General features: G+C 37.1%; 1 protein-coding gene across 1 annotated transcript in view; it reads left to right on the top strand.

Moving 5' to 3' along the window:
• The window catches only part of adcy5 (adenylate cyclase 5), a 121,798-nt gene that overhangs the window by 84,411 nt on the left and 17,051 nt on the right, over positions 1-20,336 (top strand). Inside the window, exons 6-12 of the mRNA XM_055214908.2 lie at positions 4,142-4,269; positions 6,899-7,057; positions 10,006-10,147; positions 10,427-10,564; positions 16,110-16,132; positions 17,255-17,399; positions 19,553-19,650. Of these exons, the coding sequence (XP_055070883.1) occupies positions 4,142-4,269; positions 6,899-7,057; positions 10,006-10,147; positions 10,427-10,564; positions 16,110-16,132; positions 17,255-17,399; positions 19,553-19,650 (833 nt within the window). The remainder of the gene's footprint in view (positions 1-4,141; positions 4,270-6,898; positions 7,058-10,005; positions 10,148-10,426; positions 10,565-16,109; positions 16,133-17,254; positions 17,400-19,552; positions 19,651-20,336) is intronic.

Raw genomic sequence — 20,336 nt, 5'->3', positions numbered from 1 at the left:
AATAAAAAATAATACGATTAAAACTTAAACCTGTTTGAACAATTGTCAACCTCTACACTATAAAAATATTTTACAAGTCATTTCAACTTACGGTACATTCACACGGGGTGTCAGCGTTAACGCTTGACGGAAGGCACAATCACAATGGCCACAACACATGCTCCTCTGTTCTCCAATCTTGTAAAAACGTAATTGGGTGCTCTGTTATTTGCATAAGGCGATATGATTGGCAGATGCATGCATTGGCGATTGTAAAGTTGAGAAATGTTCAACTTCTGCCTTGAGCAATGGCAGTGACACAACGTCGACGGATCCACAATTCAGTTCGGCAACGCATGACGTCACACAAAGTAAATGAGAAGCATTAACGCTCACACAATGTGTGAATGTACCGTTAGTCTTTTTTTAAATTATGACTAGTTGTTGTAACTTATAAAATAAGTTTACTAATTTTAACTTTTTGTTATTTGTCTACAGTAACGTCACACCAGTAATGGGGTTTTTAAGGCATGTTTTTATTAGAAAATAAGAAAATAAGTCTAGTTTTTAGACCAAAAATATCAAATTTAAGTGATTTTGTGCATAAAACAAGCAAAAAAATCTGCCAATGGGGTAAGCAAAAAATCTTGAACATTTTTCTTAAACACTAAATCAAAGTAAAATGCAAGAAAAATGTGCTTACCCCATTGGCAAATTTTTTTGCTTGTTTTATGCACAAAATCACTTAAATTTGATATTTTTGGTCTTAAAACTAGACTTATTTTCTTGGGTTGTTTTGCTCATCAAGAAAAAGCATGTTGATTTAAGAATTTGTAGATAATTTTACTGAAACAAGACAAAAATATTAAGAATTTTTTTCTTGAAAATAATTTTTTTGCCGTGTACACGGCAAAAAATTACTTTCCTTACTTAGTATTTCTGTCTTGTTTTCAGTGCAAATATCTAAAAAAACTTTTTTTAAACACTTCAAGGAAAAATTCTTACCCCATTTTTTGTTTAAAGCACAAAATTTACTTAATTTGCATAATTTAAAAAATAGACTTATTTTCTTAGGTCATTTTGCTCATCAAGAAAATACATCTTGATTTAAGAATTTTTAGATATTTGTACTGAATACATGACATTTTTTTTCAGGCTGATACCGATTATTGGCCAATTTATTGGTGCATCTCTAATATTTATAGTTGATCATATTTCTCATTTAATCCTGCATATACTTTTTTAAGTTGAACCAACTTTTTTTAGTCTAGTAGTAAGCCAATTTGATTGTACTTAAAATTTAAGTTAGCAAAAATCTGTTTATACTAAGGCCATAATAATATAGTAAGGATTATTCTTACTTATTATTATGTGAGTTGTCCAACAAAATTGAAAAGATAACTGGGTTGCAAATTTTGTCTATATTAAGTTATCATTTGTATGGTGCTAGTTAGTTTCTGACTTATTGGTAAGTTTTTACTTGCTGATAAACTGTAATTTTTTTCTTTGGTGATTATGAGTAACGGGGTTGACAAATGTCAACAGCGACATTTGTAAAATATAAAAAATGAAATGTTATGCTTTTCTAATAGTTCTCAGAAACAAACATTGGACTCGCTTTAAAAAAAGTCATGTGATGAAAATGTTTGCTATATTTATGGAAATTGTTTAATGTCATACTGCCTCTTTGAAATCCATTAGCCCTGTTACAGATCCGTTCAAATGGACTTTCTGTTTATATGCTTTTACCCAGCCTTCACACAGATTAGTTCTGGCTATTCAGACTACATATGTTTTCCAAGCAAAATATTACAATTGGGGTTACATTTTTGACTTGAAAACGAAATACCGAGCTTATTACTTAAAAATACAGTGCAGACAGAGATTAAAATCTGACCTTTAAACTTCTTGGGAACAGTTTGGTTTATAGTTGTTTCCATATCATAACTCATTTAAAAACCTACAAAAATTTACATCCTTAAAAGGATAAAACATTTGCAGTTTGTAGTGTTGATGTAATTTGATCAAGAAGAGTATAAATGTGGTGCATTCCTCATATAGGCTATCTAACGTCTCGTGCCAATGATGTGACATAAAGAATGTAAAGCTCAAATAAAACAGCCAAATAATTCCAATACAATATTGGCAAAATATAATTTTAATAAAAACTACGCAAAAATACAATATTTATTTAGTGCTTTATAAAGAGATGCACCAATGCAACAGTACATTTCTCTGCCGATACGAAAACTATTATTATGAGTGATGTTTGCCGATACCGATAGTTTGGTGGTTTTACCTTTCATACTTTCATTTAAATTAATGATAATTAATAGCACAGTTTCATAAGAAATATACAAATATAAACATTTCCTCTCTATTTCAATAACTTGTTTTGAAGTCACTGATCTTAGTTATAAACAAACCTGTTACTCAAATTAACATTCTTAACTCGTATGAACTAAATTCTGAATATTGAAATGGCATTTCTTAAGTTTTATGAATTAGTTACATTTATCCCTGGTACAGACAAGGCTTAAGGCTAGTCCTAGACTAAGACACATGTTTGAACTGTCTCAACTAATAAAAACTTTTTGTTATTTGTTTCCAGAAACGTCACACAAGTAACTTTTTTCTTAAGGCATGTTTATTGAAGATGCTTAAACATCTTAATTTAACTACACAGCAAAAAATGACTTGCCTTTCTTAGTATTTCTGTCTTGTTTTCTGTACAAATATCTTTATATATATATATATATATATAAAAAAAATGTGCTTAAAACAAATGGGGTAATTTTCTTACCCCATTTTTTTGCTTGTTTTAAAGGATTAGTCAATTTTCTTAAAAGAAAAATCCAGATAATTTACTCACCACCATGTCATCCAAAATGTTGATATCTTTCTTTGTTCAGTCGAGAAGAAATTATGTTTTTGAGGAAAACATTCCAGGATTTTTCTAATTTTATTGGACTTTAATGGACCCCAACACTTAACAGTTTTAATGCAGTTTAAAAATTGCAGTTTCAAAGGACTCTAAACGATCTCAAACGAGGCATAAGGGTCTTATTTAGCGAAACGATTGTCATTTTTGGCAAGAAAAATAAAAACATGCACTTTAAAACCACAACTTCTCTTCTTCCTCTGGCTGTGTGACAAGCCAGCGCAACCTCACGTAATTGCGTAATGACGTCGAAAGGTTACGCGTTACATATATGAAACGCACATTTGCGGACCGTTTAAAACAATAAACTGACACAAAGACATTTATTAGTACATGTATCATTCGACATACAACAATGTCGGAACGGTCCTCTTTCTCACACTTGTAAACACTGGGGCGTAGTTTCGCATATGTCAACCGTGACCTCTTGACGTGATGACGCACCACGTGAGGTTGCGCTGGCGTGTCACACAGCGGGAGGAAGACGAGAAGTTATTAAAAGTGCATTTTTTTTTTTCTTGCCATAAATGACAATCGTTTGGCTAGATAAGACCCTTACGCTTCTTTGAAACTGCCATTTTAAACTGCATTGAAGCTGTTAAGTGTTGGGGTCCATTTAAATAAGAAAAATCCTGGAATGTTTTCCTCAAAATACACAATTTCTTCTCGACTGAACAAAGAAAGACATCAACATTTTGGATGACATGGTGGTAAGTAAATTATCTGGATTTTTTTGGGGGGCCCCCTACTGGCCACAAGGTGTGCGAAAGTATGTTACGTTTATTCAGACCCAAATCTAAGGTACGGATAAAGCACGCACGAGCGAGAGATGTGCGAGTATGCACGCCAAATAATATTTGCGCGCATCCTCGTGAGGGCACATATAGGCTACTTCACGAGCGAAAATCTACAGGAAACCACACCTCTGCTCAGCGCGCACAAATGCAACCAAGAAAATTTACTAATCCTTTAAGCACAAAAAAACTTATTTTCTTAGGTCATTTTGCTCATCAAGAAAATACATTTTGATTTATGAATTTTTGGATATTTGTACTGAAAACAAGACAAAAATACATTTTTTTGCAGGTCGCTACCGATTATTGGCCAATTTATCAGTGGATCTATAATATTTGTGGTTGATCATATTTTTCATTTAATCCTGCACAATCCTAATTTTATATATTGGTCTGCAGTCATTCTGTCTGTGCTGTGTGTCTGCAGGAGAATCACTGTCTGCGCATTAAGATCTTGGGTGATTGCTACTACTGCGTATCTGGGTTGCCCGAGGCTCGTGCCGACCATGCCCACTGCTGCGTAGAGATGGGTGTAGACATGATCGAAGCCATCTCGTGAGTATAACAGTGACTTTTGTTCATCAAAATGAACAGCAAGACTTTTGAAAGATCTTATCACTTGTTTATACTGCATCTGTATCAACGGTGGCCATATTTCACAAATAGGGTAAAACCACAAAAGGTGCATTGTGTAACTTTCAGAAGGATATTTTGACAGAAATGCAATACATAACTATATTATCGGTGGTGTATTGAACCTACAAATTGAACTCTATTGTTTTTATTACCTTAGAATGAGACGGTTTTATCTACATACACCGCGGGTCTCCTTATATGGAAGCCAGCGTCATGTTTCTACAGTAGGCTTAAACGGACAAACTGATCTATAGATCGTGCTTTGTTAATACGTTGTCTTAGAAGATGACGTGTTTGTCCTGTGGTGGCTACCATAGCTTTACTGTGGGTTCACACCAGCCACGTTTGAGGCGTCAAAATTGCGTGTACCGCGTCTAGTTTGCCGCTTGAACATTTTGAGTTTACTCGCTTCATTCTCGCGTGAAAGCCGTGCATGAAATTCTAGTCATCATGACATTCACGAGGAAATTTGCGTCATGGGAGGGCCTTCCATAGGCTTCTGCGACTCCGCTCGCTTTCTGTAATCACGTCACTACTAGAGCAAGTTCCTGATTGGTGAACGTGGTGTGTTTTTCCGCCAAAGTACAAATTTTTCATCTCGCGTGTTTGCTGCGGCAACGCTTAATTTGCACCATTTGCACAAACAAGATGCGCGAATGAGGCGGAATCGCATCTACCGCGTCGCGCTAAACAGCTCATTCGTGTCGCAAGACCTCCAGATACGCATCAACTCGTCTTTACAAGTAAAATGTAAGTACTCTGAAAAAGAGAGTATAAAAATCGAGTGTCTGTAGACCTCTCACGACCTCTGTTTTAGACACAGCTAATTATTTCCATTCACTCCACCCCCTCCCTTCTGGGTTTCTTCTAAAGCCACGCCCCCAAAACACATGAACGCACACCGCTGACCGGCTCTGCTGGGAGAAGCATTTACCTCAGACGAGCGGAGAGGAAGGAGCGCGGTGCATGTAGTAACATTTGTCAGAATCACATGTAATAATACACCTAACTTTATCACCACGAATATAAACAAATACGATAGCTTAAAGTACTCACTATTAAGCTAGCATATCTATACTGGTAAAGTTTAAAATATATTTTTGTTTGATTCGGTAACAAACGAGCTAGTTATATTTATAAGACAAAGCTAAAAACAGGTTGCATTGATACAAGTTTTTTTATTACCATCAGTTACACTGTGATGAAGATGAATTTCGTGGAAGATTCATAACATAAGGTGTTTTGCATGTAAGAGTTTCCGTGATGAAAGCATTGTTGACTCTGATGACCTGAGACAATCCCGCTACCGCATCGTCGACTCGGGGAAAAGGCACGCGAAATTTACTCTCGTTTGATTTCTTCATTTATTATTTTTTTGCCTTGTTTGCCTTCGCTGACTGCATATGCAGGTACTGTGAGTTCTGAATGCTCTTTCTCTGCCGTACTTTTGCTCTTCCTAGAGTGCCTCGTGCATGTTAAATCAATCGGGTGTCCGCATATGTGGGCAGATCCCGTAGCAACAGGGGTGGTGCCATGGTCGCGAGAGAGAGTGATAGTCGCGCAAGCCAATCATTTCTTTCGTACTGAATGGAAATAATTAGCTGTGTTTAAAACAGTGGTGAGAGGTCTACAGACACTCGAGTTTTATACCCTCTTTTTCAGAGTACTTACATTTTAATTATGTATTGGTATATAAAGACAGTTTAAACAAATTTGTAAAAAAGTTTTTTAGATAATTCCTGCCTATCCTGCCTTTAACATTGAAATCACTCACGCTTGACGCCTCTACTGCAGCTCGTCTGAACGCAGCATTACTATGCGTTTCGAAAAGGAGGGGTGAGTCGTTGGTTGCAATTCATTGTCTTACCGCCATATGCCACATTGCACCTTTAAACTGTATATAGGCAAATTTTGGTGACATTTAAAATAAGAATATAAAACTGCTCATGTTATACAAAGTTATATCTCCTGATGCTCATGACTGACATATTCTGAAGGTTAGGCACCTTCTCTTGCTGCCATTTGCTAAGAAGGAATGAGTATCAGGCTAGACAGGACAAAGGTTCAAAGGGTCCCTTAAGTGAGTTATTTAACATCAGAGAACTCTGAGTGGTTGTTTATAAAAGCAGGTTTGGTAGGGACTCTTGTTCTGCTCCAGCGAGCACATGTCTGTTTTCCTCTGAGCTGCAGCCAGCGGCCCCAGCGCCCCATAACACAGGAAGAAATCATTTTTCCACAGACTTGCCTGTCACCCTTAGTGTTCAAAGGAGTTTGATGGTTTGTTTGCCACGTTCAGATTGTGCAGTGTTAACATGTTGGTGAGCTGAGTGTTGTATTACACCGATTACTATGCCACCTTAGCAGTTTTTTTAAGTATGTGAGAATGGAGTCTTTTTTTTCAGTCGATATAATTTAGATCTTTTCTATAGAAATTTTTGCATTTCAGATGACAAGAGAAATAATTGAGGAGTCCTTTTTGAACTATCCCTTATGTAAATAATAATAAATACTGTAACAGATTGTTTGTCTTTTTCTGTCTGTGATTTAGGTTGGTGAGGGAAGTCACTGGTGTTAACGTCAACATGCGTGTGGGTATCCACAGCGGGCGAGTCCACTGTGGGGTGCTGGGATTAAGGAAGTGGCAGTTTGATGTCTGGTCCAATGATGTAACCTTGGCTAATCACATGGAAGCCGGGGGCAAAGCAGGGTGGGTTCATGAACTTCAAATTAGTTTCAAAACCTTTAGATTTTTGTTCCGATGGGTTTTCCCATTACACAAACCCCCCACGCCTCCCTGTAGCTTTTTATGTAAGATAATGTGAAAATGTGTTTCTTTTTAAATTAACACAAGGCAAGTTTGGACAAGTGTATTCAACAATTCCCAATACAATTCATAGCTTGTGCTTTTGATCAAGCTAAGAAAAGGTCTGAGCAACTTTATCTGAGATTAGATATGAAATGTAAAATAAAAAACATGTGTCAAATGAAAAATGGACTTTAACCCTCATAAGCCCCTATTTTCCTGTATATGTTAGAGCAGTGGTTCCCAATCCTGGTCCCCGAGGCCCCCCTGCCAGAAAGTTTTGGATGTCTCCTTATTGAACACACCTGATTTAACTCACCAGCTCATTAGAGAGACATGTTTACCATTTTTGAAGGTATACTGATGAGTCGAATCAGGTGTCTCAAACAAGGAGACATCCAAAACCCTCCGGCAGGGGGGCCTCGAGGACCAGGACCGGGAAACACTGCGTTAGAGCTACAAATGACCCCAGAAATTAAAAGAGTAATTACAATATACATAATTTTTCTTACTTCCCATCTATACATTGATGCTGTGTTTTGGGAGATATTAAGTACTTTCAGTGGCGTGTTTACCATTTTGGGGTCCCTAAGCAAAGTCCAAGAACCGAGGCAAACTTACTGTGAGATACAACAAGCATATAGACTAGACATACACTAAAGATAAGATTTTAATGACAATGATGAGATATAGAATATGATTTATGTATTTTCGACGTGCGTGGTGTCTTTATCATGTTTATACCTGTACAAGTGTGGAACAAAAGATGCGTGTCACTGATCAAACCAAACCACCAATAATAGTTGTGAAGCCCGAAGTCTTTAAAGTAAACTTGACCATTGAGTGAATGTTGTGCAGTTACGAGAGCACAAAAGAGTCGAGCGAGCGCTCATTCCAGCACTTGTGTAGCTGCTTTGTGCGCGCTGAGCAGAGGTGTGCTTTCCCGTAGTTTCGCTCATGAAGTAGCCTATAATGTGCCCTCACGAGGATGCGCGCAAATATTATTGTGCGTGCATACCCGCACATCTCTCGCTCATGTGTGCTTTATCCGTACCTTAGATTTGGGTCTGAATAAACGTAACATACTTTCACACACCTTGTGGCCAGTAGGGGGCCCCCAAGCCCGCGGGGCCCCACGCAATTGCGTGGTGGGTAAACACGCCACTGAGTACTTTTGTACCTATTTACTACTAAATTCCTCAACTACACCATTAGCTTGCCTGTAAAATATCAAATTTTTGTCTAAATTTGATTTAAATTGTTTTTAGATATTGATCTAGATGTTATGTGTTTGAATTCGGCCATCAGGTGTTTAGAAAAAAACAAAAGAATTACAGTTTAGGAAACAAATCATTTCGACCAGCAGAGGCCCATAGAGACCCATTCATTTTAGTGTATTTGGCCAACTGCTCAAGATCAGTACTTTATTGATACATGTTGTGAATTTATGTTTATATAAACATTATAAAGGACATTAGAAAGGACAAAATAAATATTATTTCAAATAGTCAATTTTTTTTAGTTTTTGATGCATTTTGAAATGTCTGTTTTTACAAAATGCCACAGAAATTTGACTGAATGTAAGTGTGTGTGTGCGTGCGTGCGCACGGGTGTGCGTGCACGTGTGTGCGTGCGTGTGTGTGTGTGTGTGTGTGTGTGTGTGTGTGTGTGTGTGTGTGTGCACGCACCTGTGTGAGCATTAGAGCCCACCAATTTACATCTTTGTTTGAATCTGTGGCTGTTTTTTTTTGCCAAATGCTGTAAAAAAATGCTCTCTGTGGCATTCATACCTTTAATGTGTTTGTGTGCGTGTTTTTGATTGAGCATGTCTTTTCTATATTGCATTTGTGCTCTAGTACCAGGCCTACTTTTCTGTGTTGAAATGTTTAGATTTATTCTAGTTGCATTGATTGTATTTTGACAAGTAAAAAAAAGTTTTTGCATATCCATTAATTTTCAATTGGGGTCATTTTTACCCCCAAATGGCCTCTTTGGTAATTTTTACACATCTTTAGAACGAGCGAATCAAGCCAAGGTTTTCTTATATGAATCCTGACAGATAGTCTAGAAAAGTCACAAAATCTTATTCAACTGAGATGAAGGGAACCATGTTTTTTATCTAAAGAAAAGTGGCTTGGAGGTAAGATTGACCCCAAGGGACTTATAAGGGGTAAACAAATGACAAGAATGTAACAAATTACTGTTAACAAATTGTTCATGTTGCATAATGTGCTTTTAAGCATACTTTTTAAAGGGCACCTGTTATCCATTTTTACAAGATAATTTGAAGTAATCTATATCTCTGGTGTGCTCAGAATATGTCTGTGAAGAATCAGCTCAAAATACCCAACAGATAATTTATTATCGCATGTCCAAAATGCCCCTATTTGGGTGGGAGCAAAAACATGCTATTTTTTGGTCTGTACCTTTAAATGCAAATGAGCTACTGCTCCTCACTCCCTTAAGTGTGTTCAGTTAAAATAGATCTGATTTTTGTTAATACATTCTGAGACATCTTACATCTTACTATTGAGATATAATACAGGACTGTCAGTTAGTGGCCATGGGTGGGGCTTTATCATTGTGACATCACATTGATAAGAGAATCAAAACGGCATGTCTGATGAGATTAAAAATCTAATGGGGTTTAAAAATGGGGTTTCCCTGTAGCGTGGTTGTGTTTACAGACTGCCAATGTCCAAAGTGGATTTTGCATAATAGGTGTCCTTTAAAGTATTTATTAAGTGGTATGCAGTATATGTACGGTATTCTGCAAATGGTAATGTTTCATTACAATGCATTGTCTACGATTGAATCCAGAGCAACTTCTTGTTTTGTTTTGGTCCTCTTAGGCGTATTCATATAACTAAGGCCACTCTCAACTACCTGAACGGAGATTACGATGTTGAACCAGGACTTGGTGGAGAGAGAAATATCTATCTCAAGAAGCACAACATTGAAACCTACCTCATTGTGGGCTGCAGTCAAAAACGGGTACGACCCTCATTTCTTTAAAACTGATTCTCACCTTCTACTTTACACTGATTTTCATGTGTATTTCATCCTTGTTACATGACAGAAGTCGTGATGCTATTATTTTTTGTTAATGTGCACGTCCCTTTGAAGAAGAAAGACTTAGCATGACTCACGCACTAGGTGATAGAGAGCCCATTCACATTTATTACGATGCAGATCTATTTAGGGAAAGGTGACCTCAAAAGACAAGCAATTTAATGACTGTAAGACTTCTTGGTTTTGTATTTCCCTTTACAGAAAGAAGAAAAGGCCATGATTGCTAAAATGAATCGGCAACGCACCAACTCGGTTACTCACAATAGCACTCACTGGACGGACCGACCCTTCTACAATCACCTGGGAGGCAATCAGGTTTCCAAGGAGATGAAAAGGATGGTGAGGAAGATGCATGTTATATGAGAACATTATCTGAGTGTTAAGTATAATTGCCTTTGTTGAAGGACGGGGCCTTTGACAGGTGTTAACTAAGCCAAAACGATCCCAAGGACTTTTCCACATGTAAAAGAGCCTCCTGTTCTTTGTGTAGTCCCTGCACTTTCATTCAGCCCCCCGGCTCTGGAACCCAAAGGGAACTTCACTCTAATTAAATAAAGCTGGATTGCCTCACATACCGCCCGAGGGATTTAATCAGGCAAAGTGGAACCAGCAATTAGTTCCTGTGTCCGCTCCATGGGAATATCTTTTATCTCTTCCTGTTTAAATCACCTTTTCCATATCAGCTTGACTAACACGGTCAAAAGGGACATTCAGGTGAACTTATTCTCAATAAAACTCACACGTTTTAGGCGCCCATAGTTTGTAGCTTATTAATGTTAAAATCAAAAAATACTTGTATAAAGAAATAGTTTACCCAAAATGACACAGATCTGTATAAAGTTCTTTGTTCTGCTGAACACAAATGAAGATATTTTGAGCAATATTTTTAACCAAGGTGTTTTGGAGCACCATTGACTTCCATAATATTTTCTTTTCTACTATAGAAATCAATGGTGCTTCTGTTTCCTGCTGGATTACAGATATCTTCCTTTGTGTTTAGCAGAACAAAGACATTTATAGAGGTTTTTAACATAATTTTGGGGGTGAACTAGTCCTTTAAAGGTACAATTTTTAAGATATTCGTAGTAAAATATCCAAAAACTACTAGTCCAGTGTTATTTTTCCATCCGCTTACTGACAAAATCTCTAATGTTTTCAACTACTTGTAAATTATAAGAAAATTGTGTCACACACTTTATTTTACGGCATCACTGTTACAGTGTAACAAGCGTGCCGCACAAGCCCTGAAAAGTGGAGCCAAAACGTCTCAATTGCCCCCAGTGACTGGTCCCAGTATAGGTCATAAACCCCGCCTCCCCATGTTATTCAATGGGACTTGAGACCAACTAAAAAAATGAATTACACTTCAATTATCTTTTTTCCGAAGCTGGTTTCTGTCATTTACTGTCGTTTTTATCACGCTGATGTAAATTTAAATGTTTGTTTATAAAATAAGTTTATGTTTAGTTAGTTATTTAATGATATAAAAACGGTGGTGTCACGTCATGATTGACAGCTGTGATATCGTGTGATATGCGCATTCTACAAGAGCGAGGGCGGGGTTTTGACTTCACGCCTTCCCTTCCTGCTCACTACTGCGTATGACTGGTCCCGAAATAGCTATTGCGCAGACTCAAGACCCAAGATGTCAGCGCCATATCGGGCAACTGGCGGCTTCACTTTTCACCAATGGAAGAGAGCGAACAGGCGTCGTCCATCTTTTTTACAGTCTATGCAGTGTAATTATACATTTAACTACTAAGTAATAATCATTAACAACATGTACTTACTATAGGGTTGGGGTTTGGTTTAGGGTTAGCTGCATGTAACTATGCATTATTAAATGTTATTACTATAATAATTACATGTAGCATACATAAACCTTAAAATAAAGTGTTACCGATAATTGCCATTCTAAACAGTGAGACGGGGCAGTGCAGTCGCCTGTCAATGACATTAATATCCACGTTACCCTTTGTTACGGCCTTTAATGACGTAGAAACCACATGACAGCAGTGTCGTGAACAAATGCGGAGTAATAGCTTAATTCTGTGCTGTGTTAACACACCATTGTATTGGACTAATAGTGTAACATCTATGACTAACAATTGCGTTTGGAACATTACATGAAACTTTACATAATTAAATAAAATGCAACTGTCGTCGCAAATTATTGTTATTGTTTTGATTGTGCACCCTCTAGTGGAATAAAGGGAATAAAACAGTTATGACACTTAAGACGAAATAAGCATTTGATGGCAAGCTACGAGAAGTGCAAGAACCAATGAGATTCGACATTAATGAGGTGCCGCCATGTTTCAACTTTAACTAACTTAAACTTAAAGTTGATGCCCACAGTGTCAGTTCGTGACTTTTTTTCCGAGGAGGACCAGAGGCGAAACTCGTCAAAACACTGTGATGTGTGTCCTGTCCGTACGTCATATGAACCTATGTGCATTGCGCGTCATGTCAAAATAATACATGCCTGCTACCGACGCTTCGTGAGGGTTTATGATAAAAGAGAGACGCTCGCGTTTGCTAGATACACACTTAACTTATTCCCCGCCAGCCATTTTTTGAAAAGTTGTCCGGCAGCATTTTTTGTGATTTTTAGGAAAATTTCTTCTAAAAATATACCAACATGTCGGAGCCGATTGTATAGTGTGCAGCGCTCACACATGTGGTGCTTTCGCACTTTCGCCGATCAGAGTTCGATTCATGGCTTGTAGTCATTTGCCGATCCCATACCCTTCTCTCTTCTCCCTGTATTTTCCTGTCCTCTCATAAACTCACTGTTAAATAAAGGCAAAAACTGGCCAAATTTTTTTTTATATACAAACATACAAATATATCAAATGAAAAAACAGACCCTCTGCTTTTAAACGAACAATAAACAAACACGGAAAAAAAATGTTTTATCCTATCTATATTTTTTCTCTGCTTATAAACTCTTAAATTTTCTTTAAAAATACAATTTTTGAGCAAAAAGCTAAAATAAATGCATTTTTGTGAAGGAATTTTATTAGAGATCAGATTCAGAATGATTATCAAAACATACACAGAGTTTAAAATTAGTAAATAACGTTTTGGCTTCAGTTTTTTCATAAATTGGGTAATTGCGCCATCTAGTGGATAATCGGTATTGCAGATTAACATAAAAGTTCATCAGGAAGACGTTTTTTAATGCTAATGTTTTCTCTTAATTGATGAGATAACTCGTTAATGGCAAGGAAAGAGTTAATCTTTAGTGTTAAGTTAGCAACTTTTTTATCATGAACCCTTTCGACGCATATGCAGCAGGCACGCAGTTTGACATGACACGTGATGCACATAGGTTCCCATAAACACTGAACACGTATTTTGACATGATGAGCCACACACATACAGACACCCCATATTTTGTTTTTTATAGAAGCACCGGTTCCCATTGGATGCCCGTAAATTAACTTGAACAGACAATGAGTAATTGTGTTTGTATTATTAATACAAAGATGAATAAATGCTGAAAACGATATTGTTCGTTGTAAATTCATGCTAGCTATGTTGATAAATGCCTTTCAGTCAAACCCATTCCTGTTTCACCTCATCCTTCTTAAGTGTCTTTTTTTAAAGCATCACATACAAGCCAGTCACTCTAGTGAGTAAAAACCTTTGCCATGAGTTTACTTTGTAATGTTTGCGTGTCACGTTTCTGTTTTAGTGGAGTTCGATTTCCTGTGGGACTGCGCAGACCCATCGTCGTCAAATTATGGCGTCAAAGTACAAAAAAAGCAATTAATAAGCACTGTTCTCGACTTAATCTCACAATAACATACAGTACCTATACGCACAACCGGCGCAACGTCATAGAATGTCTCTGAACAGGTTCACGCCCACTTTTGGGGGAAAACAAGCTAGACCTTCCATTGACTTCCATACAAAATAGCGGAACAAAGCAACGTTCGCACACAGCCGACAGGCGTAAACAACCCAAGAAATCACTCAGATTAAACACGTTCTGTCCACCATGGCTGCCACAGAGCGCGAAAGAAACACCAACACACTCAACTTGATCAATATAAAAACATGTCCCTTTCATTCTCCCAGCGTCAAATTTGTGTAACAACGCTCCTTATTGGCCAGAGGTGTCTAACCCGGACATTACTCGTACCTCATCGAGTCAACAGGGAAGCAAGTGAATGATTTTACTTCGTATTTGAAAGTTACTTTGTATTTATATATTATGTCTTTATATTTAGAGTACTGAGTGCACTTTTCCGTCCAGCCATACAACTAGCCTTAGTGATATTTCCAGCAATCACTGGATAGCCTTGTTATACAAATTTGATGCTGGAAGAATTAATGGGACATGTTTTTATATTGACCAAATTAAATGTGTTAATGTATCTTTTGTGCTCTATGGCAGGCAGGGTGGACAGATAATTACTTGACATGTTTAATCTGAGTTCGTACGAAGTTTGCTTTGTTCCACTATTTTGTATGGAAGTCTATGAGAAGTATAGTTTGTGTTCCCCCAAAATGGGGTGGTGACGAAATTTACAGTGAAGTTCCCGGATGTGCCGATAGTCCGTATTGGTCTGTGCAGCGTTGCTTGAAGACCCGTTAGAGCCATGCCTAGAATTGAAAATGTCATTAGCCAACAGGCGATTGACAAAATTTCATAGACTCGCATTTGGTGCTATTTCGTTTATAGACACTTGTTGTGCAGAAATGACACACTGCATCTTTAAAGCTCTATAATGATGGTGGAGCTTATGCTCAAGCATTTGATTGCTTGATATCTGTTCACTCCTACACAAACACTGCAGAGATAAAGGCTGGGATGTATTCTGACTAGTGGAAAATGTGTGTCATAATAGCACAACAGCACCTGTTTTTCTCTGTTGTATTGTCTAGGGGCATGTGTTGGCCCAGAAGGTGTTGCTCAGAAACAAATTGTGTAGACTGGACCACAATGTGTGTGTAGGAGTCTTTGGAGATGATACAGTATATTAAGTGACTGGTATTAATCCCCTAGCAATTTATCCATGGACACACAATAGATTTAATAAAGTTTATTTAACTAAGTTTGGGAGGAGCATAGTCATGTAATACAACCAATCGGCCCGAAGAGGTGTCGATAAATATTCGTCCCCCACCTTTGTCCCATGACGGCAGTTTTTGCCCCACCCCATTACTGTTCCAGTTGGGGGGGTATATCTAACACATATTTTGAAACGACGAACCACACACATGACGGGCTAGATACATGTGTGATACATGTTGTGATGAACTTCGCATTGTGTGCCCGCGAAAAAAGAAGTCACAGGCCGCCACTGCTATGAACAATACTAAGTACTGATTCCGCAATGAATAGCCATAAAAGATGTTTGGCGTTACATAAGAAAAAAATCACCCTTTTACCTTCTGTTTGAACTCCTAGCAATTTTACCATGATAAATCTATGACTCAGCCACCTCTGTGTACTTTTTAAAGTGGGCTGACATTTGAAAATCCCCAAAACGGAAAACGGTGACAAATCAAAGCTGTTTTCTTGAATTGCATTCTGCTTACTATAGAGTGGATGAAAAAGAAATAGCACTAGAGATGAGCTCTTCATGCACAACAGCTTTACGATCATATAAAGAGAGGATTTTTTTAATTAATGAAGTCAAGTATATTTAATGTTTGCGATAATAAAAAACAGAATTGTTCATTCACTTAATAGGTATCATTTTATTTTACTCAAGTAAAATTTGCTCTGTCAGACCCAGTTTATTTCATAGCATTTGAACTTCTTAATGATGTTGAGTTGCTATTCCCTGTCTCTCCGTAAGGGGTCACTGTTGTGCTTGATTCACACTGCATTGATGTGTAATGTATTTTCTGTATTGATTTATTGCAGGGATTTGAAGATCCCAAAGACAAGTAAGTATAAGAAGCACAATCTTGCTTTCAGCCATGTGTGTCAAATGTTTTATCAATAATAGATGAATAGGGTAAAACACACTGCTTTGAAAAGGTATTTGATTAGGTTAAGTGTAATTTTGTGTAGCCTTACAAATAATCTGTGTTTAATATGGATGGATTTCTGCAGAATACATCTAATTTCTGTTAAAAGGGAGTGAGATCATTACAATTTACATTTGGTGGTGTCTGGGAACACTGTACTGTAGTAGTCTCCAACATTAAGATTTATTTATTACATTTTTTATATTACCATGGCTTTATTATGTATGTTAACATTTTAAACAATGAAAAAACATATCAACAAGTAAAACAAATTTTTTTTGAGTAGACTATACCAAAAAGTAGCCATCCAGATTGTTTTATCCGTTGTGGTAGCCCTTGCTCACAAAAAGGTTGGAGACTCCTGGTATACAGTATAAATATACACACATACAATATACACTATTTTTATAATAGTTTCGTACTTAACTCATTCCCTGCCAGCCTTTTTTTTAAGTTTCCCGCCAGCATTTTTTGTGATTTTCGCAAATGCCTTCCAGGAAAATTATATAAACATACAAATATATCAAATGAAAGAACAGACCCTATGCTTTCAAACAAACCGGGAAAAAAATTCATCCTATCTAAAAAAATTTTCTCTGCTTAAACTCTTAAATATGGGTGTTTTTCTTTAAGAAAAATTTTTGGTTTAGCAAAAAGCTGAAATAATTACATTTTTGTGAAGGAATTTTTGTTAGAGATGAGATTCAGAACGATTATTAAAACATACATATAGTTTCAAATTAGTAAATCATTTTTTGCTTCAGTTTTTTTATAAATCGCGGTATTACAGATTAACATTAAACCTCATCAGGAACACATTTTTTATGCAAATGTTTTCTTTTAATTGACGAGATAAGCCTATAGAAGACGAGATAACTCGTCAATGGCGGGGAAAGAGTTAAAATTTTTGAATACTGAACTGTTTGGTTTAACCCTATTACTTTAATACATTTTAGGGCAGGTGAAACGTAACTTTAAGGTGTGGTGTCGGGAAGAACAACCGTTTCGTCTTGTGTTATCTAGACATTTTATTTTCAGAAACACACAAGAAAACCTGAACCCCGAAGATGAAGTGGACGAGTTTCTGGGCCGTGCCATTGACGCTCGGAGCATCGACCGGTTGCGGTCCGAACACGTCAAGAAATTTCTGCTGACGTTTCGTGAACCTGACCTGGAGAAGAAGGTACAGCTGTCTGATCCCTGTCAAGCTTCAGTACTTTACCTTACAAGCCTATAGAAGGCAAGAGCTACTATTTTGCAAATCTTGTGACTTAATTGAGACAGAGTATTCGTTAATATCTGTGACATGGATATTTTTTATTTTTTGGGTAAACCTTAAATATTGTATAACAATCTATTAAAGAGTACTAGAAGTGTTTTTTTGGGTTGAGCAGCAGAAACAGGAGAGAGCCAATCAATGCTCTTTTATGTTAGTACCATTGTGCAGGTCTAAAAGTATCCAGGAGCCTGACTGAAAGATGTTCTGACTGACTGCTGCTAAGATGAATAGCGGCAATGAAACTCAAGGTCCAAGTCCAGAATTAGTCAGAGACTGACGTCTTTACTGAAGTCTCACTGTGATTTAAGTCATTTTATGGTGTTGGATTCAAAGTGCTTGTGTAGGAGACATGCAGAATGACAGAATTTCTTTTTAAAGAAGGCAATGAAAGGGAAGTTGTTTTCGTTCTTTTGTAGATACGTGCATGTTATGAAATTGGGTGTTGTACAGATGTTACTAAGCAGTACTTTTTATTTTACTGGTTATTACAGATGATTATAAACTGGTCCTTGTACTACATACAATTCTTTCAGAGACAGATAAACGTCATAAAACTTTTGTTGTCTATTATTGTCTATATTCAACTTATTTTAGTTCATGTATCAAGCATATTTTCTAAATTCTTTCAGTTTTCACACACAGATGTACTATATAGCTATATGTTAATTTTAAGATGCAAATACACAACAAAATCCACACACATGCTTACGGACTAGAAACTAAACACTTGAAAGTCTTCATCTTACTTAAAGGAATATTCCATTTCTTAAAAGAAGAATCCAGATGGTTTGCTCACCACCATGTCATCCAAAATGTTGATGTGTTTCTTTGTTCAGTCGAGAAGAAATTATGTTTTTTGAGGAAAACATTCAAGGATTTTTCTCATTTTAATGGAGTTTGATAGAGCCCAACATTTAATACTTAACTCAACACTTAACAGTTTTTTTCAACGGAGTTTCAAAGGTCTGTGAACGATCCGGAGCGAGGCATTGGGGTCTTGTCTAGCGAAACGATTGTCATTTTTGACAAGAAAAATGGAAAATATGCTCTTTTAGACAAAAACTTTTCGTCTATGTCCGGTCCAGCGCGACCTAACGTAAATGCTAAGTGACGTAGGGAGGTCACGTGCACTCTAAAAAAACAAACGGTGCTATATAGCACCAAAACTGTTGATTTGAATCGCAACCATAGAAGAACCGTTCTCAGTGCAATATAGCACCGGCGAAGCACCTGTGTAGAACCATATAGGGGCCATATAGCACCACTATAGCACCACATTTGGTTCTACATAGCACTATATGGTTCTACACAGGTGCTTCACCGGTGCCACATGGCACCAAAAACGGTTCTTCTATGATTGCGAGCAAAGAACCACTTTTGGTGCTATATAGCACCGTTTGTTTTTAGAGTGTGTTACATATATAAAACGCAAATTTGCGGACCATTGTAAACAATAAACTGACACAAAGACATTAATTAGTATCAGTTGACACACAACAACGTAGGAACGGTCCTCTTTCAACGCACTTGTAAACACTGGGGCGGAGTTTCGCGTTCGTCCTCTGTGACCTCTTGACGTCATGACGTATTGCTTGGGGTCACGCTGGCGCATCACGACCGGATCTAGACGAGAAGTTGTGGTTTGAAAGTGGATTTTTTTTTTTTCTTGTCAAAAACGACAATCGTTTCGCTAGATAAGACCCTTATGCCTAGTTTGGGATCGTTTATAGTCCTTTGAAACTCCGCCGAAAAAAACTGTTAATTGTCAAGTACCAAATGTTGGGCTCTATTAAAGTCCATCAAAATGAGAAAAATCCTGCAATTTTTTCCTCAAAAAACATTATTTCTTCTCGACTGAACAAAGAAAGACATCAACATTTTGGATGACATGGTGGTGAGTAAATGATCTGGATTTTTCTTTTAAGAAAATTGAATATTCCTTTAAGTAAGGTATCTCTAAATTTTGTGTACATACACCTTTCAGTTCACCAATACTTGCTTTCAGACGCCAGTTACATCTATGTTAACCTCATGCTTTCTCATGTCATCTTTATCAGTACTCTAAACAGGTGGATACCAGGTTTGGCGCATACGTAGCCTGTGCCTCCCTTGTCTTTTTATTCATCTGCTTCATTCAGATCGTCATTGTACCGCAGTAAGTACACTGCAATGCATACAGTAATAATGCCTAATTCATACACCACCAGACAAGATACCTGTGAAATGAATAGCATTTTTAATAATGTTTGGAAATGAAGACTTTAGTCATATATGTGAGCTGTTTTATTTCACATGTATTGCACCGCAGTAATGAAATCCTAGACATACAGTAAGGGGAAATTTATACAGTATGTGTCACCATGTGCCACAAAATATGTCACAAGGGTCATTTTTCTTAATTAGGATTTATAGATCATCTGAATGCTGTATAAATAAACTTTCCATTGATGTATGGTTTGTTAGGATATGACAATATTTAGCAGAAACTATTTAAATATCTAAGGGAATTTGCAGGGGAATCTAAGGGTGCCAACAAATTTTAATATTAAAGCTACACTGTGTAGTTTTTTGAGTTAATACTTACCAAAAACCCATGTGTTATTTTTTTTAAAAATGTGCTTATTCAGGTGTAATTACTTCCACCTACTAATCAAAGTATTCTTGTAATTGTATAATCTGCTATTTAGAATACATACAGGTGAGTCGCTTGAATGCCTGAATCCATGTTGTACCTCCATCCTTGAAATACATTCGCCGACGAGGGACATTCAAGCTCCGCCTTTCGCCCTTTCAGACTACACTCACGCTGGCTGCTAGCTGAAGCCTCCCGAGGTTGCATGT

The sequence above is a fragment of the Misgurnus anguillicaudatus genome, chromosome 17 (genome assembly GCF_027580225.2).
Source record: "Misgurnus anguillicaudatus chromosome 17, ASM2758022v2, whole genome shotgun sequence".
Classification (NCBI taxonomy): domain Eukaryota; kingdom Metazoa; phylum Chordata; class Actinopteri; order Cypriniformes; family Cobitidae; genus Misgurnus; species Misgurnus anguillicaudatus.
This window is presented reverse-complemented; position numbering and strand designations above follow the sequence as displayed.